At 33.7% G+C, this 26,043-nt stretch overlaps 5 protein-coding genes across 6 annotated transcripts; 2 read left to right on the forward strand and 3 right to left on the reverse strand.

Annotated features, from left to right (window-relative positions):
* The first annotated feature begins 1,603 nt into the window (after nt 1-1,603).
* On the forward strand, nt 1,604-9,000 carry LOC148205711 (putative ubiquitin-conjugating enzyme E2 24). 2 transcript variants are annotated; one of them, XM_088103704.1, is made up of 10 exons: nt 1,604-2,111; nt 2,734-3,608; nt 3,758-3,880; nt 3,994-5,447; nt 6,093-6,230; nt 6,590-7,027; nt 7,214-7,277; nt 7,477-7,616; nt 7,724-8,035; nt 8,505-9,000. In XM_088103704.1, exons 4-10 carry the CDS (start codon nt 4,005-4,007, stop codon nt 8,748-8,750), a joined length of 2,781 nt encoding a protein of 926 aa, XP_087959830.1. In that variant the 5' UTR covers nt 1,604-2,111; nt 2,734-3,608; nt 3,758-3,880; nt 3,994-4,004; the 3' UTR covers nt 8,751-9,000. The 2 variants fall into 2 exon arrangements, with proteins under 2 accessions (XP_087959830.1, XP_087959831.1); XM_088103705.1 differs by lacking the exon at nt 1,604-2,111 and adding an exon at nt 2,358-2,482.
* A 395-nt stretch (nt 9,001-9,395) lies between these two features.
* On the reverse strand, nt 9,396-11,401 carry LOC148205712 (pentatricopeptide repeat-containing protein At2g33760-like). The gene has a single exon (XM_088103706.1). The coding sequence runs from the start codon at nt 11,225-11,227 to the stop codon at nt 9,479-9,481; it is 1,749 nt and encodes a 582-aa protein (XP_087959832.1). The 5' UTR covers nt 11,228-11,401; the 3' UTR covers nt 9,396-9,478.
* Nucleotides 11,402-11,524: 123 nt separating this feature from the next.
* On the reverse strand, nt 11,525-12,550 carry LOC148205713 (CASP-like protein 1C3). The gene is made up of 3 exons (XM_088103707.1): nt 12,264-12,550; nt 12,046-12,148; nt 11,525-11,958 (listed from the first exon to the last, which is right to left on the reverse strand). Exons 1-3 carry the CDS (start codon nt 12,416-12,418, stop codon nt 11,734-11,736), a joined length of 483 nt encoding a protein of 160 aa, XP_087959833.1. The 5' UTR covers nt 12,419-12,550; the 3' UTR covers nt 11,525-11,733.
* A 1,163-nt stretch (nt 12,551-13,713) lies between these two features.
* LOC148205714 (protein LOL2-like) lies at nt 13,714-19,172 on the forward strand. Its single transcript, XM_088103708.1, has 4 exons — nt 13,714-13,937; nt 14,418-14,525; nt 14,872-14,981; nt 18,812-19,172. Exons 1-4 carry the CDS (start codon nt 13,784-13,786, stop codon nt 18,878-18,880), a joined length of 441 nt encoding a protein of 146 aa, XP_087959834.1. The 5' UTR covers nt 13,714-13,783; the 3' UTR covers nt 18,881-19,172.
* A 2,948-nt stretch (nt 19,173-22,120) lies between these two features.
* Nucleotides 22,121-24,042, reverse strand: LOC124844194 (uncharacterized). Its single transcript, XM_047321077.2, has 8 exons — nt 23,882-24,042; nt 23,708-23,797; nt 23,337-23,396; nt 23,199-23,238; nt 22,982-23,075; nt 22,663-22,722; nt 22,483-22,574; nt 22,121-22,369 (listed from the first exon to the last, which is right to left on the reverse strand). The coding sequence occupies exons 1-8, from the start codon at nt 24,001-24,003 to the stop codon at nt 22,283-22,285; spliced, it is 645 nt and encodes a 214-aa protein (XP_047177033.1). The 5' UTR covers nt 24,004-24,042; the 3' UTR covers nt 22,121-22,282.
* Between the last annotated feature and the right edge of the window lie 2,001 nt (nt 24,043-26,043).

Raw genomic sequence — 26,043 nt, forward strand, 5'->3', positions numbered from 1 at the left:
AAATTGACACGTAAATACCCATTTCAAAAGTTTATAATTATATGCTGTACAGGTGGCTCAAACCCTACCAATTAAGATCTTTCACCTTATTCTGTGGAGATTTACATCATGGTATGCAAATTATATTGCGTACACCCAAAACAATATGACAGAGTATATATGTGAATATTCGAAATGGTACCCCTGACGGATTTTTTGTGCTGTTTTTACCTATATGTGAATATTCGAAATAATGTAATGTGACAGAGAGCCAAAATGGAAAAAATAAAGCCTTAGCATCATCAGCAAATACCATAGATCCATGAGCATATAATTTGTTTTATGACTAATGACATATGAATCAAAATGGCTAACAGAAAGTTGTGTTGGAATGTATAAATGAAAAAGTTGAACATCATTATGAAAGAAAACATAAACTTATTATTTTATGGTTTTGGGTTGAAAATAATGTTAATTATGTGAGTTTAAAGTGGTATCGAGTTTGAATTCTGAAAGTCCCACGTAAGACTAATTTATAGTATATACTAATTTATAGTATATACGTGAATGCAAACATCACCTTACAAACCGATTTTGTGGGTTGAATTAGACTTAAAGTCCATCTCTTATGATATCAAAGCTATCGTTAAAGTTTATCCTAGTGTTTGTTGAACATATCATTTCATTAGCTGTCGGACTACCCATTAATCTCTAGTTCTACACACAAAATATGTATATATCTATGCTTGAGGGTCATATATTTCTTATTGCCTAATTTTTCATTTTTGAATAATTACCATTGAGATTAAGATAGTGTGGAAATTGCTTCTAAACATCTATAAAGAAGAAAACAAGAAGTGAATGAATCGAGTTTATCCCTGAACTGAAATCAATCTATCTACTTAGTGCTTATGAGCATAATTATTCTGTTATGATGCTCAAGAAACTTTTAAACAGAAACAAGAAGTTCTTGTGGTGCATTTCTCATTGGCCATTGGTTTAACCAATAAATTAGTGACTTTTCAGCCTTGGCTGTCAACATGAAAAGTAAAGCAATAAAGGGCAGGAATTGAACCAGAAAAGGTGAGCACAAACAAATGGGCTATGCCAGTTAAGTCAGAAGTTCAAAACTTTGATGCAATTCATGACTAATATAAAAGAAGAAGCTTCATATATCTTTCCATAACATGGTACCTAGCAATCATGAAAGGTCATTGAAATTTGGAATCAAATCTGGAGCATGCATATGCAGAACATAACAACGTACGAAAAGCACTGTCAATCTGGAGTCCACTGAATAAAAAGAAAAAAAGAGAAGGTTTAAAATTCCATATGGGAATGGGAAGAGAGAAAAGTTGTTAGGAGTTGGTCATTTTCAGTTAGTGGAATGTTCTACTTTTCCAACTAGACAGTGCCTTAGTGCATAAATCACATTCTTTAAATATTGGTAACTATGAAAAGAAAGTCTTCTACTCTTGTGGTTCAGTTCATATAACCATGCTGATTGGCTTATAATATCCTTTTTGTTTCTGTCAAGGACATTGTGCAGTATATTCTGTATATTAATAGGAAAAAAAAAGATTGATTCACTTGTCTCTTCAAACATTCTTAACAGATTGTCTTTTAGATCATGCAGACGCTACATTTTTATGTAAAATCATTCCACTCAGTTTTGAAGCATCAAGGATATTCTTTGGTTTTGGCTAGAAAAGTAACACGATAAGAATATGCAGGAGAATAAACTAGAGATATCTTTGCTTAATGATAAGAAATTGCTGTATATTGGCAAATTTATATATAACAGTATTTATATGTAACAAAAAGACTCCACTTGTTACACTAACACACACAAGTTCCCATCTTTATCATAAGCCTTACCATCAGAGAGAAAGAGGGTCACTCTGCAATGGTTTCTAAGCTTGGTGGTGACATGGAGGATGCTGGAACTAGGCCTTTCTGAAATTCTGAACAACACTCATATCTTCCTTCTTCTAATAAGGTTGAAATTCTTAGCTAAGAAGAAGAAATTTATTTGGTTCTTCTGTGTGGAGTTCCTTCACTTGGTATTTATAGTCATGGACCATTTTTGGGTTTATACTTTGTGTGGATCCAACCATCTCAAATGTGCAAAGGTACTTTCCCTTTGTCTTCTTATTTACTCGCTTTCTTCTTTTATAACTTTCTTCTGTTAAGTGATTCTAATGTATGCCGAATTAAGTAAGGTTGATTTCTACGAAACATATTTACGTTAGATGCTATTTCGAATGAATTCCTTGGTTCATTAAAATATGAAGTTAAGGTTATTTGACTATGGCAAATTCTATTTGGTTTTAAAGGATTATACATTATCATTGTTTTTATGGATAGGTTATGCTACTTTTCCTTTTTCTGTCTTTTTCAAAGCCAACTAGGGACGGTGGGGAATGATATTATTCATTATCATGAAGTTTGAGGTGAAAAATACCCATGAATTGTGTGCAACTGTTTTTTCTTACAAAGTTTGGTAATTCTCCTATTTTTTAATAAGCCTTTCGATTTTGTTTATTTGATGTGCAACCAAACATATTTATTTATCGAGAGCAGTTCTCTAGTTTATCTCAATCCTGGTTTCTCTTGGCTTCTGAACTATGTTGCTACAGTCTAAAGTAGTCAGCTGAGCTATCTGCAATTTCATTCTTTTGTTATTCTCATTTTTTTTTCATAATGTAACTGGTAAAAGGTTAGTATAAGTAATTTCAATTCATTTTGTTGCAGGTTCAAAAGAAGGATCCAGTAATAGAAGTACTTTTGCCAATGACATTTGTGTCCTGAATTTTCCATTTTCCTGTGAATCAAGGAGCACAAAATGTTTGTGTTGAATGGCTAAATCCTCATTGCAACTCTGAAATCTTATTGGTCCAGGATATTAGCCAATTTCTTTTGATACAAGATAGAGTGTCAGGAATTATTGTGGAGGAAGATCTCCTTTGTGTGTAACCCTCACTCTTAGAATACGAAGCTCTCTTCCAGCAGTTATTTAAGATTCGGTTCTACTGGGCAAATCTCCTTTGGCAAAAGTTTCCTAATCTCCTTTGGTTAGATTTCAAGTAGTAAAAATATATGAAAAATAAATTTTGCCTTCTTAAAATATCATTCAGCTTTCAAAAGGTGAGTATTATCGTTCAGAGGTAATTTCACTAGGAATTCCACCCGTTCTTGGGGGCAAATCTCCTTTGGCATCTTTTCGATTATCTTGGTTTGTTTCTTCTAATAGCTAGACTTTTCTCTTCCAGTAAACTACCCAATAGTAGACATTTTTGTTGTTGTAAGTCTCTTCCAAAGGTTACATCTGTGAAAATTCCGTTCAAGTCGGGCATATCTCCTTTGGCATTTTGGAGTCCTTGATTCCTATAATCCTATTGGTAAAAAGAGATCAAGATTGGGTTGTATTATCCTCGGAAAATCTCCTTTGGCCTCAGCTCTCCAGTTTCAACGTTCAGACTAATCATTTGGAGAAACTGTTTGTGACTAAAATCAGTATCAATTAGAAATATTTTGTAGTACAACAGTTATCCATTGAAATCAATAGTGGCAAAAGTTGTGATCACTATACACACACTGGGGTTTGATGCTTCAATTTTCTTGAGAAGGTAAGGATCTTCTTGACTCCCTATTTACTTTTTGATATTCATTTACTCATTGATGAATATATTAAAATTTGTGTACAATTAAAAGATATATTCATCAACAATTCTAAATAGTGAAAATGGATTACTAATTTGTTGATTTTCATGCATAGGTCTCATTCAAGATAACAAAACTACAGGATTGAATTCTACATCTAAATTAACAGTCTGTGCCCTTTCTTCTCAAGATACCATTTAGCGCAAAATAATTCTGGTTCTATCTATTTCAGAATCTGGTAAGAGTTTCCACACATGGACTAATAACTTTTCTTCCCTATTGCCATGTTATCATATTAATTTGTTGTACTTTGAATAACTTTGTGGATCTTACCATCAAATATTATGACAGGTATATAATTGATGGATCCTATGATTAGTGATTCAGACTGGGAGATTTCCAGTGATAGCAACAGCAGTGAGGATCAAGAGGAAATGGATTTTCTATATGGTGGAAAAGCTCAGAGTATATTATCAAGTTTAGAGGAAACCATTGGAAGGATTGATGATTTTCTTTCATTCGAGAGAGCATTTGTTCATGGAGATGTGGTCTGCTCCTTGTCTGACCTGTCTGGACAAATGGGTAGGGTAACAAGTGTTGATGTGTTTGTGGATTTGGAAAATGTTAAAGGAAAAGTAATAAAAAATGTAAACTCGAGGAAGCTTTTGAGGATTCGCTCCATTTCAGAAGGTGATTATGTAATTAAGGGGCCATGGCTTGGTAGAGTTCAAAGAGTGGTAGACAAAGTCACTGTATTGTTTGATGATGGAGATAAATGTGATATCACTGCCTTGGAAAGAGAAAAATTTTTACCACTGACTGGTAATTTTCCTGAAGATTCACAGTATCCATACTATCCTGGACAGAGAGTAGAGGTTAAGTCCTCCAATTCTTCTAAACCAACCAGATGGCTGTGTGATACTTGGAAGCGCAATCGTGATGAAGGAACTGTTTGTGCTGTGCAAGCAGGCATGGTGTATGTTAATTGGATTTCCTCTGTTCTTATGAGTTGCAATTTGAGTGTGAGCACTCCTCAATGCTGGCAAGCTTCTGAAAATTTGACTGTGCTATCTTGTTTTTCGAATGCAAACTGGCACCTTGGAGATTGGTGCATGCTTTCAGTTGTAGACCAAGAGGAAGAGGCTATTCAGCATCCACCTATTAGTGATCTTACAATGGAGCAATGTGTGTCCAGAGAGTATAAGAGAAATAACTTTAACTCTCACATTGGTGAGTTGTTTATAATTGGGAAGATAAAGACCAAAGTTGATGTTGTGTGGCAAAATGGTGAACATACTTTGGGACTGGATCCAGAGAATTTACTGCCTGTGAATGTTATAAACAATCATGAATTTTGGCCACACCAGTTTGTTCTGGAAAAAGGTGCTTCTGATTGTCCTCTTAAAAATAGAAGTCAAAGATGGGGTGTTGTCCAATGTATGGATGCAAAGGAGCGTACTGTAAAGGTACAATGGAAAACTATTTCCATATCCAACCCAGATAATTTGACTGGAGAAAAATTGGAGGAAACTGTGAGTGCGTATGAACTTGTAGAGCACCCAGATTACTCCTGCTTTTTTGGTGATATTATGTTCAAAGCGGCTCAAAAACAGCTTGGCAACCAAGCTGATAAAGAAACAGAAAAATCAGTGACAGACGTGAATGCAGAGGCTGTTCCCAAAAATGGGAACCAAATAGGTTATCAGGATGAGTTCCCTGATAATTTCATGTCCTGTATTGGCAATGTTACTGGTTTCAAAGATGGCAATGTGGAGGTGACATGGGCAACTGGTTTCACAACTAAGGTATGATATACAATTTACTTTGTTCATGTAGTTTATGCAGCTGCTAGATGAATGCGGTACCATAGAACTCATGAAATGTATGCTTTCCATATCTAATTATCTAGGAGAACAGTTTGACAGATAATTAGTGGTCCTATCTAGATATTTACTACTGTATGTGACTCTGTGTTTCGGAGCTGAAGCCTTGGTATACTACTACATGTTAGTTTATGTAGTTGACATTAGTTTATAATGATTTTTCTACAGCTTTTGGAATTATAAGTGATAACTCTTCATAATCAAAATGTGGATTTGATACGTGAAGCAACTAAACTTGGACTACACATTGTATATTTAATGATTTTAGGGAACTTGGACTGCACCAATATTGGCCACTAAAGAATGATAAAAAAGGAATAATTGGTGATATATTATTCAGTTTGATTTTGAGCATTATTAACTAATCATCTGGAAGTGATAAGCTATGTTCAAAGAGTGATTCTTTTACCAGAAATATACAATGTGGGTTATCACGTGTTGCTCAAGCAACCAACATTCAAGTGGTTGATTATTCGTAAAACAGAAATGTTTTACCTTTAGTTCTTTTACTTTTATAGTTTTCATCTTGTGGAAGTAATGTAAGAATCATTTTTGTTTTCCCAACAGGTTGCACCATATGAAATTCTTCGAATTGAGAAACATGAAGATTCAACTGCAGCCACCACTCCTTATGAGACAAATGTTGAAGAGTTAACTCGGGAGATGATTGAACATGAGAGTCTGTCTTCAGACCAGAAGGGAAAGGTGAGGAACACTTTTGTTTTTTCTTTAGTACATGTTTTCAGCTCTGCGTGCACCCTAGTGTTTTATGTTTAATGTTGTGCATTACTAGCATTTCTAGAATGCATTATATAATTGGAACATTTACGACACAGAAGTCTCAACTTGGAAATTATAGTAAAAAGTCAGGTAGTTAATGCAGCAACATAAAACAATAAGGAAACTTTGATACTCCTTTTTTGTTTTGTCAAAAAAGTTTAAATTGGAAATTATGATGTCAATTATGATCCTAAATTACATTTTTCAACAATTAATTGTTGACTAGGAGGAGTCAATGCAAGTGCCTAATTATAAACTGATGTATCACATTTGTATATGATCAGGACCTATTAAATGGTGCTGTTAGTAGAGAGAATGGTGAAAAGAATATTGGGGAATGTAGTTCTTTTTCCTTTCCTCGAGCTGCCTTTGAACTTTTCTCCAGCATTAAAGCCAGCATATTCCAAACACTCAGTGGAGCCTTACTCTCAGGAGCAGTTTCCGCGTTACCTACATTTGAAAAAGAGAATGAATACGATTTTGTAGATAAGAAAGATTTGGAACCTTGTGATATCTTTGCTGAACAACATCCAATGACTGAGCTGCAATCTACTGAAGACAAAAGTTCATATCCTGAAAATATCAAGACTTGTGAGAAGAATGATTTGTTTCCATTTTCTTTAGACACCAACAGTCCAAACCAGTTCAAGCAGTTCGATGTGATAGAAAATTGCCCTGATCACCATTTTTTTGATGAGGGAAAAGGGTTACCTATATCACAGGTTAGAAATTGTTCATCACTTGCATTACATAAAGTTAAAAATATTTTAGAAAATATTTTTCATTATTACTTAGTGATTTTGTTCTTACTACGATATGTTTTCACCATGTCACTTGTATACAAGATACACAATTACAAGCAATCCTTTCATTTATATATTAGGCTAATTGTTATCTTTCCTTTGTAGGTAAAAAGAGGTTGGGTGAAAAAGGTTCAGCAAGAATGGAGCATCCTCGAGAGAAATCTTCCTGGTGCATACTTTATCTTCATTATTTTGAACCACATTCTTTTATATACAGTGATGTATTTGTTGTTATATAATGCTTCTTTATGTGATTTCATGTTGGCCATGCATTAAATACTTCATTTACTTGACAAAATGAATGTTTGGAAAAGTAAGTTGTATGCAATTTCTGCAAATACACTTACAATCTTTGTTGATCAAAACAGAAACTATTTATGTTCGTGTTTTTGAAGAAAGAATGGATCTCATGCGAGCAGCTATTGTCGGTGCTTCGGGAACCCCTTATCAGGAGGGATTGTTCTTTTTTGATATATGCTTCCCTCCGGAGTATCCCAATGAACCACCCGTAAGCTTTTAAATATAGTTTGCAGTGCTTGTTAATTATTTTCATTTGTGATCCATGCATCAGTACCCTTGTTCATTTCCACCATGGTCTCTTGAAATCCCATGCAGATGGTGCACTACAATTCTGGAGGCCTCCGATTAAATCCTAATTTGTATGAGTCAGGAAGAATCTGTCTGAGTCTCCTTAACACTTGGACAGGCACTGGCACTGAAGTGTGGAACCCTGGAGCCTCCACAATTCTCCAAGTCCTTCTCTCTCTACAGGCACTTGTCCTTAATGAGAAGCCTTATTTCAACGAGGCTGGATATGACCAACAAATTGGCAGGGCTGAGGGAGAGAAAAACTCAGTCACTTACAATGAAAATGCTTTCCTTGTCACAACCAAATCGATGATGTATGTATTAAGAAAGCCACCAAAGGTAAAAACTATTACTTATATACTATTCTTTTCATCAATTTTTTTCTCTGCATTAGTGATATGTTGACCATTCGTTTAACTAGTAGTGTATAAAATGCAATTAAGGTGTGTCTTGGAACACAGACACAAAGGCATACGACTCTACTATATCACAAACTACATGTGGTGCATATTTAAATGATAAACTTGATTAATTGGTGAAAGATATGTTCCACTATATTCAAAGGGATCGGAACTAGTTGCTGTGTCCATGATTTCCAAGTACTCATACTTCCCAGCATCACCTTAAGTTTCTGTAGGTTTTCATTTCCACTGTTAAGTTTGTTCCACTTAATTGCAATGAGGATTCCAGGGTTTGGATCCTGTATATAGACCAGTTCCTAGATTATGGTGCAAAAAAAGTGGTCCATCTGAATCTTTGAATGTAATTATATTGTTGGATTTGCAACTGACAATGAGGATTAATACAGCATTTTGAAGAACTGGTGGAAGAGCACTTCAGAAACCGCTCCCAAAATATACTTCTTGCTTGTAAGGCATGTCTTGAAGGAGCTTCCATTGGATGTGTTTTTGGTACTGGAAAATCTGAAGATGAAAACCTGAAGGGAACTTCAGCAGGATTTAAAATTATGCTTGCTAAGCTCTTCCCCAAGCTTGTAGAGGCATTTTGTGATAAAGGAATTGATTGTAGTCAGTTTGTTAATTTACAAAAGTAACTTTACTTACAAAGTTGTAAGTAACTACCAAAAATCCCGACCTAGATATTCCAATCTTGTGTGTAATATTTATACGTTTACATATCTGTATAATATCAAATCCAACCTTGTGGTTTGGTGCTATGCTACTGCTGATAAAAAGTTCAAGAGTATCATAAGTGTGCTTATGATATGTGCATGTATTACAACATAGCTTCTAGAAGTAAAAAATGGAATAAGAAATACAATTATTGGAGTGATTTGCTTTGTATTTCCCTCTATATAATGACGACTCACTAATGTATTATGACATACTGAAGAGGTGGAGAATAAGTGAAGAATCCTTTGGTAGTCATTGTTGTTACTTTGAGATAATCTGTTTTGTTTGAGACATAAATATACAAAATTATGAGAGAAAGAAAAATGAGAGAAAAACAATCACCACCTGCATGAAAATACTTAATTCAATCTTTAAGATAAAACATCATTTCTTAGAGGGCATTTTATGATTTCTAGAAAGCATTTAACACCTTTTTTCTCGTTGTCTTTATTCATAATGGTGGATCATGCTTCCAGACTTTAATGCTTCCATATCATAGTTTTTTTTAAAAGGCCATTATATCCCACTGACTTCTCAATTTTCATTAGTATGTGCAATGCGTAATGTGTTGTTATAAAGTAGTACTCTTCTTTGTTACTATCTTTAGTAAATAAAACTAATAATGAGATTCAGGCAGTTTTAAATTCCATCACCAATAATCTAAACAAGAACACGAGCCTTCTCTGAAATGATGGAAACGAATCTTATCCCGAACAATTATCTCTCTATTCGTTACAACAGAGATGAACTTAAATGCTGAATGACAGTCTTCACAAATGCGAAGGTTCTTGACAACCCTTAGTATCACTCCATGACCAGTTTTCATCAGCCCAAAGGCCACTGCAAGCTTCTCACTGTGGTATCTGAGGGCATACTCTCTTTCTTCTTCTTCCAACTCATGCATCGCCAACTCAAGTACAGGTGCATAGCCTGCAACCTTGCACTTCCACATCAACTCATCCAAATAACGATAAATTTCATTGGTCTCAGGGTGGAACTTGTCACCCATGCTAAAAAGATAACTCCTGTTATCTATATCTATGGTGCTGTAACCCACTTGCTTCTTTAGGCCTCTTTGGATCATCACCTTCCTAACCGATTCCACTCTATCCATCCTCCCAGCCAACGCATACATGTTAGATAGCAACACATAATGACCAGGATTCTCTGGCTCTGCATTTATGAGATGCTCAGCAACCTCCACACCAATATCAAAATTCTTATGCATCTTGCAAGCTCCAAGCATCGCCGTCCACACTGCGGGAACAAGCTCCTCAGATCGAAGTCCTTTCACATACTTGTATGCTTCATTGAGCAACCCACCTCGCCCCAACATATCAACCATACAGACATGGTGCTCCACGCTTTGCACCACACCATACTCTTGCTTCATGGTTGCAAACACTGCACGACCTTCATCTATTAACCCTGCATGCGCACATGCAGATAACACAACAACAAAAGTAACACTATTAGGTACCACCCCACGTGCCTTCATTCGACGAAAAACCTCCATTGCCTCAACACCGTAACCATGCATCCCGTACCCTGATATCATAGCGGTCCACAAAACAACATTCCCCTCGTTCATCGAATCGAAAACTGCACGTGCTTTTCCCACATCACCACACCGTGAAAACATGTTCACCAACGAGGTAGCAAGAAACACGTCCATTGTAATCCCACTCCCAACGATGCACTCATGCATCCAACACCCTAGATGAAGCGATCCCAGTTGAGAGCAAGCGGATAACACCGAAACGAATGTCGCGGAATCAGGCTCGACATTGGTCTCACGCATCTTGTTAAAAACCTCAACAGCCTCACGGGATAGCCCGTTCTGCTCGTATCCCGAAATCATGGAGTTCCAAGCAACAATATTTCTGTGAGGCATTTCGTCGAACACCTTCCGCGCAACGCGAGGTTTGCATGATTTCGCGTAGAACGTGACCAATGCTGCTTGGACGAAGGAATCTGAAACATACCCAGAAACAAAAACGTGGGAATGAACAAGAGTGCCGAGTCGGAGATGGGAGATATCGGCGCAGGCCTTGATGACGGAGGTGAAGGTGTAGCTAGAAGGGGCAATGCGAGAGTGGAGCATGCGACGGTAGAAGAGAATGGTATCGTGAGAAAAACCGAATTTTGAAGAGGCATTGATGAGGGAATTGAAGAGAAAAGAATCTGGGTCGGCGACCGAGCGGATGAGGCGGCGAGTGTAGGCGATGGAACCCGCGGCGCACGATAGCGTGAGAAGCTTGGTCAGCAGAGCTCGGCTCCGGTGACAGCCCGTCACCACCAGGTGAGCGTGCGCTTGTTGGAGGCGTTTAAGATTCCGGCCTGCACTTACCACTGCTTCGTATTCTGCAGATTTTCTTCCCCCTTTTCTTCCCTCCATCAACTACCTTAATTTAGTTTAACCAATGATTTCAAATTCGACAAGAAAAGTCTTACAATTAGAATTTCAAGTTCAATTTAATTAAATATTAAAAAAAAATTACTTTGTCATTGCTTAATCTTTGTTTGAACCTAAGGAAAAGGATATCTCCTCTTAACAAGTTTTTCTCTTTGCAGAGCCCAATTTGGTTTCTCTTAAAGGAAACGAAACTCACTATCACTCTGATAAATGAAGTTTGGAGTTGAATTTTAATTGAAGTACGGCAGATAAAAATTTAGATAACAAACAGACAGCAAATAATCTGGTCGGTGACTAACACATCAATGATGAGCAATAAAATTAAGAAGACAATTCACATGAATCAGTGCAATGATATTGATTTATCTATCTGTGAACTAATAAATCAGTACAAAGAGAGTAAAGGGCCCAGAGCTAGAACGAAAAGATGCTACATAGGTACGTAGAATCAAGAAAACAATTGAGTGGTGATGTATGTGTTGCAAGTTTTACAGGAAGAGGGTGTTCTTCTCAGAGTAAAGCGAAGAAAAAATAAGCAGAAAGTATATTATAGCTGCGGCGAAAGCAGCAACAAGAGCTCCAGTGACATGGTCGCAAAATTTAGGAACTTGTCCACAAATAGGTAACCAACCAGCATGAGTGTTGCCTTTCTTGCCCACATGAGCTATTGCCAGTGCTGCTGACACACTTGAAGAGAGTAGCATTGCTATCACCTGATCAAAATGATGTGTTAGTTTTTATTACGACTCAAAGAGGTTCAATTACAAGTTACAGTGGTGGTTGCTGATGTATAATATTACCACATCCAGGATCAGAACCAAACGCCAAAGTGAAGTTTTGGAACATGTGAAAAGGAGAATTATGCTGTATCCACATGCTATGGCTTCTGCTATCACAAAGAACCTACACATAGCAAATTTTCAGAAAGTTTGTATAGTTATGTTTTGGCAGCTATCAAAATCGATGTATTTTGAAGACACAGCAGAGAAACAGAGAGAGAAAAGAAGGGTGGTCTCACTTGAATGCTTGGACGTTGCTATATTTGGCAGTGAAGGTCAGGTTTAGGACCTGAGTAGAGTCATGGCTTGTCACCATTACAATCACTGCTGCTATTGTTGCTCCAATGGCAAGGAACCTTAGGAAAAGTGTGAGAAGTCTCTTGGTCTTAGTCATGGTTTATTGCAGAGTTTATCACTAGAAAAATGGTGCTTTCAATATACAAAAGGTGAATATAATATATGTATGTGTGTGTTGACTAGCTGGAGTGGAGAGGAAAATATTAGGTAGCCAACATATGGTAGGATGATTTAGTGGTTTGTAAATTTGCACCACAATTTAAAACCGATTGTTTACCTAAGACATGCATTCAAACCAAGTTGATTATGACAACTTAGACATTTGGGAGGCTGGGAAATAACTAGGTCACTTATAACCTTCAAGTACAAACCAATTTGATTATTTTACATTGTTATTCTAACCACCAAACGGATTGGATAAAGAAGCAATTTTTTAATTAACTAAAATAATAAATAAGCGAGTAATAATAGAGAACATGTATTCTTATGAAATAATATTTTTACTTTAGGAATCATACAAATAAAATATTATTTTTTTAGTAGATGACATTCATAATTGCAAACCTATTTGAATGTTTGATCAGGGAACGATCAATTATAAACTGAATGATCAAACACTAGTTTGGTAAACAGGTCAATAAGTTCGGATAGTCGTGTACTAGATCAGATGGTACTCTATCAGCTTGACAAACAGTTCAATGAGCTTGGATGAACATGCACCAGACAGGATGGCCAAACACTAACTCGACAAATAGGTCAATGAGCCTGGACAATTGTGCACTAGACTAAATAGTTAAATACCAGCTCGACAAACAAGTCATTAAGTCCGAACGATCACCAAATAGATCGGACAACCATGCATTAAATCGGATTGTCAATCATCAATATGTCGAACAAGCCATTAAACCCAAAAAGTCATTAAGTAGACCATTCGATTTTGTATCAAACTACTCATACTGAACAAGTTCAATGAAAATCAACTCTAAAACAAATTAACTTAAGGTTAAAGTATGATTATTTATGTTTGAACTCTGATTAGGATAATCAATCATATTTTATTAGTTGAAGAATATAATTAAAGTAATAAAATTTAATTTCTTTTACTATTTAAGTTGGTAGTGTTTTATTTCAGACTCCAAAATTTTAGGTTTTAAATAAAACAAATCTATATATATATATATATATATATATATATATATATATATTTTTTTTTTTTTTTTTTTAATTTTACCCTCAAAAGAGGTTTTTTCTTCTTCTATAAATTATTTCAAAATTTATATTAAAATATACTCTTTAATCTTTACCGTAATAAAAGCAAAATACGCTCTCTATAAATTTTAAATTATTCAAAATAAAAAATTAAGTTTTAAAGAATGATATATTACTGCTGAAGAAGAAAAGAGCACGAAATAGCATACACAGGTAAACTAAGTGATCGATACTAGGCAGCGCAGCGAGAAAGATGCATAGTCAACAAACAGACAAAGAGGAAGACGATGAAGGCCCCCCACCGGGGTGGCAACCAATCACAAATCATCCGCCGCCACCGCAACAGCAACCGCCGCCGCAACCCCAACCGCAACCGCAACCGCAACCACCACCTCCTAGTCCATGTGGTCAGTTTATACTTTTCTTTTCAAAACCCTCTACTACTTGCATTGCTTTCATTTGTTTTATTCGTCTGCAAATTTATCAGCTTTTAAAATTGTTCACGCCTTTTGAATCATCAACTGCACTATTAAGTAGATTACATGTTTTTTCTTCTGAACTACTGAACTTTAAAACGCGCATTCATTTTATTTGGGGAATGTGTTTCACTTTTAATCAGGATTGTGAGCCACGAGTGTTGTTGAGTTAGGGTTTACTCTTTACATTTAATAGCTTCGAGATTCAAGTTAATGTGATTCTGAGTAGGTGCACAGATGCAGAAAGGGGTTTGAATGCAATATCGCAAATTTGTTGTTTGAAGTCTGTGAAAGAGTTAAAGGAATTGGTTTTTTGTTGATATCCCTGAAAGAGTCATTGCTTTTTTTTTATAACCATTTTATGAAATTGGTTATTACTTGATCACTCTGACTGGCAAGCTGTGTGAACAGGTTGGGGTCAGATGGTCTGCGGTTCTTGTCACCGCCTGCTTTCTTATCCACGAGGTGCCAAACATGTTAAATGTTCATGCTGTGAGGCTGTCAACATTGTATTAGAAGGTTGTTCATCTTTCTCATTGGCATTGCTACCATTTCAGTTCTCAAATTTTTTTCGTGAGTTTTGGTCTAGTCCCCTCATGATCCTTTTATATTGTCTCTCTTTTACATAAATTTCTTTGATGTGCTGCAAATGATAGGTGGGACTAGAGGTGTCAGTTGGCACCTCTAATCCCACAGTGATATGAAGCTTTTATTTAAAAAAATCCTTCATATATTGATGTTTTCAGTTCTTTATAAAACTGTATTATATTTTCTTGAAGTTGCCTTACTTCCTTGTCAATCATGACTTATGGCATTCTCTTTTTTGCGTGGTGAGATATTTAAATCAATATCCCATTCCTTACAGCTGATCAGGTTGGGCAAGTTGAGTGTGGCAGTTGTGCGGTATTGCTAATGTACCCATTTGGTGCTTCACATGTTAGGTGTTCCTCATGCCAATTTGTGACAGAAATTGGGGTATGTTAACTGTTATGTATTTAGTACTTTATCTCAAAAATATAGTTTTCTTTTGAGACGAGGTTTGGTTTACCAGACATATTATCATGAATTACTGTGGAGTAATTGAAAGTTCTGTGAAAGGAAAATTCCCTTTAACTTTTTTAAACATTTTGAATGAAATTTAGATTATACAAAGACTATAATATCTACATGTTGTGGTTGAATACATAATGGATGTGTGTAACTTTTATTTGAATTGTTATTGGTGATTGATATATTTAGAAATGGAAAATACTGGAGGGATGCCGCCAATGACTAAAAAACCTAGTATTTTCTCTGCCAATGTAGTGGGATTTACTCTGAATAGAACTACTCTTTGAAACCTTCAGGTCGTAATTAGTGGATAAGATACGATAGCATGTGAGAGTTGGACAAATTTAGATACAATATCATCGTAATATAACTTATATGCATACTATATAACTCATAGGTGTATCGTGGTATCTTGTCCTATATTTGAAGTGGAACAGAGAATGGCAGGAATTTATTGTTTCTTGCTTTACTTTCGTTCTATACTCTTCTATAAATTATACATTGTCAATTGCACCTCTAATGACAGTTTAATACAATTCTTACTTTGTGCGAGCTAAAATAGGAACTCTAAATATATACTATTTCTAGGCTGATTCTTGTAACCCATATAAAAGGAAACAACAACAACAATTATTAGGCTGCTCAAGAATGCACCACTTTGCTTCAAAGAATTAGTGGTGGGACATGGAACAAAATTGGTAGAATTATTTGCAAGCTGAAGTCCCAAGTTGACACGAGGAAGAGAGATGACATGATTATTAAGAGCTTCATGAATAGACTGACAATCCACCCCAATGCTCACTGCACACATGAAAAATCAAATTAGTGGCAAGTTGTTCCACTAGTCAACATGGAGAGGTGTGACATTGCTTGGAAGAATTCCAAGTTCAGCCAACAAACATCCAAATAATGTCAAAACATAGCTTGATATTTAGACTCACGTGGACGACTTGTAAACATGGACTTTCTTTTCACTCTTCCAAGAAACCAAAGTAGGACCAAGAAACATGCACCAACTAGATATAGACCTCCTAGTATCTAGATAGATTGCCCAATCTGCATCACTGTAGGCAATCAAAGAGACAAACTAGCAAGAAAAAATAAATTGCATTGAGAAGTTCCCTTCAAAAGAAACAAATAGTGTGACGAATAATAGTTATTGCACGTGATATCAATTGTTCCATGGTGGAGGTAGGGTACACTAAGTCACAATAGAATTGTGGCATTTTGGTAGCCACACTCCTAAGTAAAGGAGTTGCACCCTGACTATTAGTTGGCCTAGTGGTAAGTGCTCATTCTAACAATTGGTCTTAAAGCCAAGGTCACAAGTTTGATTTCTACGAGAACAATTGTTGAGGACCAGATTGTTGCAAATGATATCAATTGTACTGAAGTGGAGGGCAGGTGGGTCAAGTTACAATAGAACCATGACGCTTGGACCACTATCTTCTTAAGTAGAAAAAGTTGAGCCCTTATTATTAGTTATAGCTTTTGACCTAGTGATAAGTGCTTGATTCAACAATTGGAATTAGAGCTAAAGTCACGAATTTGATTCTCAATAGGATAAGTGTTGAGGATGAGATAATTACAGGTAACATCAATTGTCCTAAGACGGATTCCAGGTGGGCCAAGTCGCAATTGAACCATGATGATAGGAATACTATGTTTTTAAGTAGAAAGAATTGTTCCTATCTATTACCTATAACTTTTGGCTTTAGTGGTAAACACTCAATCCAACGTAGCCAAGTGAAAATGATAAGGAGTACACAAAATAGTTAAGACTACTCATCACTCACCAATTGGCAATACTTCAATGGATTGTGTAAAAGATCTCCCTTATTATGATATTTGACATTAACCTCGACGAGTATCCGTTGAGGTAATAGATTGAAGGGAAACCATAGAAATTAAATTTGTATTGGTGTTGATGAAAGGATACCTTTGCAGTGAGAGGGGACCTTAAGACCTAAGAAGTAATCAATATCCTTCATTTTGAAGAGGAAGCTTGAAGTGGTTGTTTGAATCTTTGCATGGATTTGATTGGATCTCATAATGACAATGTCATCAACATAGATAAGAATGAAAAATGTCAACAATTGTGTGATGAATAAATAAAGAGGTGTCACACTGGCTAACAGAGAATTTAAGTAAAACAATTTCTCAAATTGTGCCCTAAGAGCTTTTCTCAAGCCATATAAGGAGCAATTTATTTTATACACTATGTCATAGGAGGATAACAAACCTGAAGGAGTCACATGGATTTCTTTTATTGGGTCATCATGAAAGAAAACATTCTTTACATCCATTCGATGAAGAGACCATCCTCTATAAGTTGAAATTCAAAGGATTGAAGAGCATGGGCTACAAGATGAAGGAAACTTTGATACCAAATTAATATTTCTGACTTTTTTTTGTTGTATATTCTTCTATAATAATATATTCTCAATTACATCTCATATGTCAATTTAATGTAATGCCTAATTTTTACAGACTAAATTAACAACATTGACCTTAAATTGCCTTACAAATCTGACCCTTTTTAATTTAAGTTGATTTGTTCAAAAAGGAAATTCTTATATTTATTATTTTCAATTGATTGCTACATTTTTAATCTGACCTATATCACTTTAATTTATGTTGATTGTTTTCAGTTATGAAATTATTTCATTTTATTATTTTAAAATGTTTTTGACTGACACTTTGTTTGATTTTTTAATATGTACCATTTATATTGTATTGCTGCTGCACATTCTTCCTATTAGAGAGAGAATGTTTATGAGTTGAATGAAAATTATGCAATAGATGGTGTCTGCATCAGAATTATTCGGGGCTGCTCTTGTTTGTGTGGTGAATGAAAAATTTGTCCGTAGCAATGCATTAAAGCAAACTGACTGCATGTACTCTGATTAATGACATAATCATTAACTTTCTATCCATACTTAATTAGATATCAGTTAAAGTAGTGAAATTTGAACTAACATGAAGTTTGTATCAGGCGGTCAGACAGGGACATGCACTTGATAGCTATGACAATAACATCACCATAGCTTTTTGGCACGAACTACCGCATTTGCACTAAGAAATTGCTGAATCCCATTAGCCATAACATGCAGAAAAAATAGTAGGCTATAGCCCCTTCAAATAGCAACAGAAATAATGAAATTTTCTTCCCTTTGCTTTAAATCCAGCTATATGAAACGGTTAAAGCAAACTTCCGAGTCAAATTTATACCATCATAGACATTGTTTCCACTCCAATTTTCACTTTCTATTTTTTTTCTCTGGAAAAAAATACATGATAATAGGGGCTTGACAGATCAAATGTACTGAGGGGGTTCAGAGATGGGTGCAAGTGAAACCCAAAGTGGTAGCATAGGGATAAGGGGGAAGAAAAAACTGTTAACTTATCATGTTAGTTTGTATCCCATTCCCCTCAACCAGATTAATTGTTAATTAAAGATTAGGAAAGTGTTAAGTGGTATAATAAGCATATCTCATTAACTAACTAAACCGTGTATTAAAACAGGGTAATTAGTTTATCTTATCCTCTTTCCCGTATCCAAGTTAACGATGACTAGAATGATTTTGCTTTTGTACGGGGTTTTTATTTTCATTAAGGGGAGTTTATTATCTTTCTTCGTTAGACCCTCCTCTTTTGATTTTCAACTGAGCCTACCTTGCTAATGCTATAGAATTTTTATGCTAATACAATTAAGTTTCATTTAAACCAGAATTTCTCTCATGGATTTTGTGCAGGCACACAACGAGCGGCCTCCATGGTCTATACAACAAAGGAAACCAGTTCCTGCAAAATCTGGTTGTTAGTGGCCTGCCTATTGGATCTATCATCCTTGTATATCAAACAAATTAGTTATGAGAATTTATGGATCAATCTCAAAATTGCTTTCCTACAAAGAGGCACATCCATATGAAATCATTATTTAATATAAGATTTTGGAAGCAATTTTTCCATAATTAAGTTTTACTTGACATTCTTCTATTCCTCTTCTTGGTCCCTCTCTTTCATTTCTTTCATTTGTAACCCTTGAATATCCTTGTCATATGCTATTGACTGTCTAAAATATAAATGGATAGAGTTTAATGTCTTTAAAGTGTTTCTTTTCTTCATGATTGAATTGGATTGAATGTTTCATTTATATTCATATTATATATAATTTTTTTATTAATGTATGTTTTCTATATTTTTTTAAATATATTAAAATATAAATTATTTAATCTTGTTTAAAAATAAAGTGATTTTTTTAATTTTTATTCTATTATGTTTTAATGATATTTATTTTTTGTTATTTTATTTAATTAATTTAATTAATTGAATACATGACAAAAATAATAAAGAAAAAGTCATAATGATATTAGTACTGAAATGATTAAAATGAATTAAAAATTAAAAATAATTAAAATAAAATAATTGAAATCAAAATTTATTATCAAATAATTATTCTAATATAAATATTTATCTGTGTAAAGCAGTTTGATTTTTTTTTATATCTTTTCGGTTTTTTATGTTTTCCATGTTCAAAAGATGTTGCTTGTAATGATAGAGCATTTGACATGGAAATTTGTGTTCAATATTATTATCATTTTGATTATCGTGATGTACGTGGAAGGAACATGATGTATACAGTAAGATGAACCAATGTCATACCTTTTTAAGTTAAATGAATGGTGGTGACTACAGGAGTTTGAAGTTCTGAAGTTGTCTTGTTGTTATGTTATTGTTGTTTGTTCCTTTTACCACTTACAACGAGTAACATTTTGTGACCATATGTACAATCTAAATAACATTTGCAAGAGTTACAAAGTTTAGTTTCATCATATCCAAAATGGGATTATTGGTCAACCTATATGGGTCTCAACTTTATTCTAAACCTTAAAATGCATAGTAAATAATTAAGAAGGCCAACTATTACTCGTACTTATAATGAAATGAATCAATCAACTCAAAGTAGGCCAAAAACATATTCTTATTATCGTAACAAAAGTTATAATCAAAGAAATTGTTCAAATAGGCAATAGACAATGATGTTTCATTTTGTATTCTTTATTTTCCCACTCTATAAATTTTCTATATTAGTTAAGAATTATATAATTTATTTAGTCTTTATTCTAATAAATTTTCCAGCCATTCATTCTATTAATAAATAACTATATTCAATTAAACTAATTAAAATATTAAAATTTTCGGAGCATTCTATTGATATAAAAGACTTAAAAAATAAAATTTTGAAATTTAAAAAAAAAAATAAAGAACTAAAGTTGTATTTACTGTATAACTTTAGCAATAATAGAAAAAAAGTTTTTAACGAAAGTCTTAATACATACGAAATAACTTTACTTTAATAATAAAAATGTTGAAGTCGTGTCATATCGTATGACTTCAATCATAATAGAAAAAAAATTGTTTTTAACTCAATTATTTATAAATTTAATGACTTTACTTAAAATAAAATAAAAAAACTAAAGTCGTGCCGAGACTTCAGCTATAATAGAAAAAAAAAATTTTAAACAAGTTTTCATAAATATGATGACTTAACTTAATAAAATAAAATTAAAGTCGTTCCATCTCATATAACTTCAGACAGACAAATCTGACTTAATTGAAATAGACCTAAATGGTACAACTTCTAACTTTTTAGGTTGTCCTCCCAAACTTCACCTATTTTTTAAAATTTTAAAAAGTCAATCCTTTTGCGTAAATAAAAAGATAAAATAATCCTATTAGATAAATTAACAAGTATGAGCTAGATTAGAAGTCAAGCATGGCAGTTTTATGATTATAGGAAAAGAAGTGGAGACCACAAAGGGAATCCGCCTTTTAAACGTGGTGCCAACTCATTCAATTTTTTAAAGAAAGTAACGCTTGCGAGTGTTTGAAGGATTTCACTTTAAAGATTAAAGAATAGTTAGATTCGAGTCAAACTCATATTAAAGAATGTACTTCACTTCTAATAAAAATTGAGAGAATGAGTTTATGAATTTGTTTATATATATATATATATATATATATATATATATATATATATATATATATAATTTAATTTCTCATGTTTTATTTAATATAAAATTTAAACTCGTAAATGTATTCTCAACTGATATCACATTTTATTATATGTGGTGCTAATGAACTCAATTCGTATTATTAGTGGATTGAATTTCTTATAATTTATTCATTCATAATCTAAGAAAAACATTTTAGCTGTTATAATTTAATGTAGAGATAAAATGTCAGTATTCTGAAATGGTTTTCATCGTCGATTATGTTTTACCTCAATTTGTCCTCACTTTTTATTCTAACAAGTAGAGTTAATTTTGGCCTTATTTCCATGTTCTTATAGAATGTCATTTGTCATGCTAAAACGTGACAGGCTCTGTTTCCTATACTGTCTCTTCAATATGCTGGGGGGAAAAAATCACGTAAAGGGAAGAAGATTATAAAAGGAAGTGTTTTGCATTGATCATGTAAACTCACATATTCATACCTATGCACGCATCTTGTACAGAAAAACAACTGCTACACATACAAAAACATAGTCACCCTATATCTCTCTAACAAATAACAGAGTTAACTACAACAGTTGTTTCAATTATCTATGCACTAGTGCTACGAGGGTGGACAATAAACGATTTTGCTGGTATCTTTTTAACGCTATAGCTATTCAAATATATTGAATTTCACGGACCAAATTTCTCCTTAAAAATTAAAAAAAAAAAAAGAATGAGACGAGATCTTTCATATGTTTGTGTAGAATTTAAAAGTAAAAAATTTATCAATGTTATATTTTTTCTCCTACTTTTCCAAACAGGTCAATTAAAGATTTTTATTGACGATAGGATTTGGAAAGATTAAGACTGTTAAACCAACCTGAATGTCTTCTCGAAGGTTAGAGCCACTGAAAAACAAATGGTTCTATATATTATAGCTATGCGCTCGGACTTAGAGGAATTTAATCAGAATCAGCAACAATGGTAGAAAGAAAAGAAGGAGAAACATCTGCATGAACAAAGAAAAATATATCATAATATAAGCAGATATTGTCCTGAATTTGTGGTGCAAGAACTATTTTTAACACCTGGTTTGGTTGTTATAAGAGATTAAAGTGAACTGTGTAAAGAGAGTTCATCTTTAGTTTATCTATGATCACATTTTCCAGTGAAATTAATAGAATCAGTGATTTTTACACATCAGACGATCTGCGCATTGCAGTCTTAGTCATCAGGTGGGAATTCCTCGTCCGAGGTACTTTCCAAGAACGAACCAAGCGTTTTTCTAAGAATGCTGAAAGTTTTATCGTCCTGTGAGACAAAAGACAATCAATCGGTTATGTTAATGCCGGGGTGAATATATGAATCAAAGAGAGACGGACAGAATGCAACAGAAAAAAACTATATCCCACTGCTTAATTTACCTGTTTCTTCTTTTTCAATGACTCTTCCAGTTGGGAAATTTTCTCATTGCAGGCCTTTTCTTGTTCAGATATCATAATTCTTTCTTTCTTCCCTGAAGCATTCGTAACGTTGTAGAGAAAATAAAATTATTGAATTCAGGTTGTTATTATCATTAAGGCAGATTAAATGATATAGCTTACTCAGTTGTTCGTATCGCACAAATAGTTTTTCCTTTTCCTCTTCAAATTTGGAGATAATATCTATCAATGGACAGAACAGTAGTTAACGTCTAACCAGCAAAGAGTACAATTATCTAATTCTAACAGATGAATTAACACTATTATATATTTCATAAGTAACACATTATTTCACAGGATTTACCACTAGTATATATTTTAGAAACTGCCAAAGAATCACAATAAGATAACACAAGCAGTTTCAGTTATTTAAGAAAAGGGGATATTACGTTCACAACAGATGAAGCTAGTTAGTCCACAATGACAATCTTAGAGGGAGTACCTTTCAGTGCCTGCAGAGAAGTGGTTTTCTCTTTGCAAAAATTCTCGTGAAGTGCTTGAAACTTGGTAGTTTCACTCTTCAAGGAACTTTCGTACTGCATGCTCGTAATAAAAACAATGATTAAACCAGTTTTGGGAACACACAAATTATCCCCTTGCTATTTATGACTCCATTACCACTATTCAATATCATGCAGAAACCATAATCGTCTACAAACCTCTTTGGAACTCTTCGAAAGTGCTTTAGTAATGCTTTGCCTGACATTGCAACGAGAACATACTGTTTAATACAGTGAAGAAGCGGCAAAAAATATTAAAAAGGTCAAAACAACATACAATTCAGACTTCAAGTTTACCTGTCCTTCTCAATTTTTGACCTCAATCCCTCGATCATAGACTTAACCTCAAAACCCACACTATCACAAACAAAAAACAACAGTCACCAAAACACTGATTATGCAAACAACAAACTAGAAAATAAAATGGCGGTTGCATCAAATTTGTAGCTCCATTAATTCGAATTCAATGTTAGGATCGATATTTTTGGCAAATTTACAAGTCCACGTCAAGCATGCATGTTTCTGGATCACATGAAAGAAGCAATCTGAATCAAAACCGCTAAAACCTTCTACGCATTATTCGAATCTTTCCAGGCACAATCTTCGAAGTTCAAACTACGGTGACAGAAACGTTTCGGGTAGGATTGAAACGTACGCAAACGCAGTACCTGGAAATTGTCTCTTCGTTCTTCTTCTGACCATCCTTCTGAGCCTTGTCTCTGATCAGGTGCAACGCGGACACGATTCCTTTGATGTCACTGCAGATTTGCAGAATAGGTTAAACTTTTACCTGGATTCCGAAAAAATAAATAAATGAAAAGACAAAAGCAGCGAAGACGAACTCTGAGAGATCGAAATCCAAATCGAGATCGAAATTATCATTTGTTGATCGGTTGTTCTTATCGGTTTTCGTGAGTTCGGATTCGGAAGCCCGCTTCCTTGACCCGGATTTAGTTGCAGACATTGCAAACGCTTTGTAGCTCAGTGAGAGAAGACGCCCTGTGAGTTGAGAGAAACTCAAGCGATGCAAGTTTTCTCGCGTTTGCGCGCGCTCAAATCGTTATGTTCACTAATTTCAAAACTTCCACTTCAGCATTCTGTGTAAGAATTATTTAGAAATTACATATAAAATTAAATCTAATTTCAATGTTTTAAACTATTTACAAAATAAAATAAAAATAATGACCTTCTAAATTAAGTATATAGGAAAATTTTGAGTTGAGAAGTTAAGTTACTCATTGAATTCGAATTGTTTTCTTAAGCAAGATATGTCAAAGAAAGTTGATATATTTAAAAATTCATTCTATTCCAAAAAATATGGATTAAACAAGAAAAGTAAAACGTTTTCCGTCCTTTTAGCAATTTATTATTATTATTATTATTATTATTATTATTATTATTATTATTATTAAAGAGTATAATTGATAATGTAATTATGCTTCCATTCTTATTCATAAAATAATTATCTTTTCTGTTTTTTTTATTATTATTGCACTAGCCTTTCTCTCTAATGTCACAAAAGCAAACTCTCAGGTATTCTTTTTATGTGAAGTTCGGTATAGCATGTAAATAATGCAATTGTCAAAAATTGAATTAGTAAAGAAAAAAATTAAAATTTATAAATATATATATATATATATATATATATATATATATATATATATAATACAAAACAATTATTTTAAAGAATAAAAAAGACGTAATGAATTAAATATAAATCTTACAATAAAAAAAATGCTAATGTGTACTTTACCTACTTTATCTGAGGCACTTTGTATTTATATTGCGCTGTTATGGGCCTTTACCTTCTTTTGGGTCTAAGTAGGACCCAATTGCCACTGGTCCATTTTTTTAACATGGTAATCAAGGTTATTTAGATAATTTCCTGTTAATTAAGTAATCATTAATTGTTGGTATCATATTTGAGATTGTCCAAGATTTCGAACCGCAAAGTAGAGACCGTTGATTATAAGCTGACAATCTATTCTGTCTAAGAGGCTGAATTAAGCGAGAATACGAATCACATTGTACATATGTTGACGATTTCACTTAAATACATTATAATGTAACATTTCATCATATAAATCTATTATATATAGTAAATTTATTGACTTTTGTAATAATACTTTAATTTCTATTTAAAATAATTTGTGAAATCTTTAAAGAGTAAAATTATTACAAGTGAGGCCTAAAGTATTTAATATTATATTTTAAATGAAATAGTAAAAGTCAGTTTATAAAAAGAATTTAAACACTTATTTTTTACTCACTTCATATCACCAATTTTCAAAAATCTCTCTTTCTATATATTTTTTCTTTAATAAAACACAATTTTGTTAATGGTTTTATGAGATCTTGAATAGGTTTAGAGCATTTTGAATTGATTGAATATTTGTTTATGTTAGTATATTCAATCATATTGGAGTTTTTGTCTCTTCATTCTCCTTCTTGATTTAGATGTTAAGAGATAATGTTGTCAATCTTGAATTTGTAAATGCTTACTTAAGTTGTCTAGATTGTTGGAATAGATTCCTAAGGAATCATTAGATAGAAGCACACTTCAAATTATGTAAGAAGAACTAATATCATTTTTTTACAAATTGATGGTTATTTTTAATATTTGGACAATTTGAAATTTGACATTATAGGTGTTGTAGGATGAAGTAGTGCCTTGGTATGATGATATATAATGTTGCATGCTAAAAATTGTTATATGAATGATTTAGAAGTAGAAGAAACATTAGAAATGTTGGAGAACCATTAGAAAATATTATATAATTTCAATTTGAGTTGTTCACGAGTCAAGTATTACTCAAAAGACATATATCTCGCTTAATTGATGTGATGATTTCTCAAGTTATATGGTGTATAGATAAAGTTCTTTAGCGATGTATTGTGACTTAAGAGAGACTAAGTAGTATGCATTAATTGTATAAATCACCTTATGTTGCTTAAGACATGTGCAAGTCATTCAAGCAACATGGTGCATAACTCATGTGATACT

Source organism: Vigna umbellata, chromosome 1 (assembly GCF_029865625.1).
Source record: "Vigna umbellata cultivar VRB3 chromosome 1, Vumbellata_1.0, whole genome shotgun sequence".
Lineage (NCBI taxonomy): Eukaryota > Viridiplantae > Streptophyta > Magnoliopsida > Fabales > Fabaceae > Vigna > Vigna umbellata.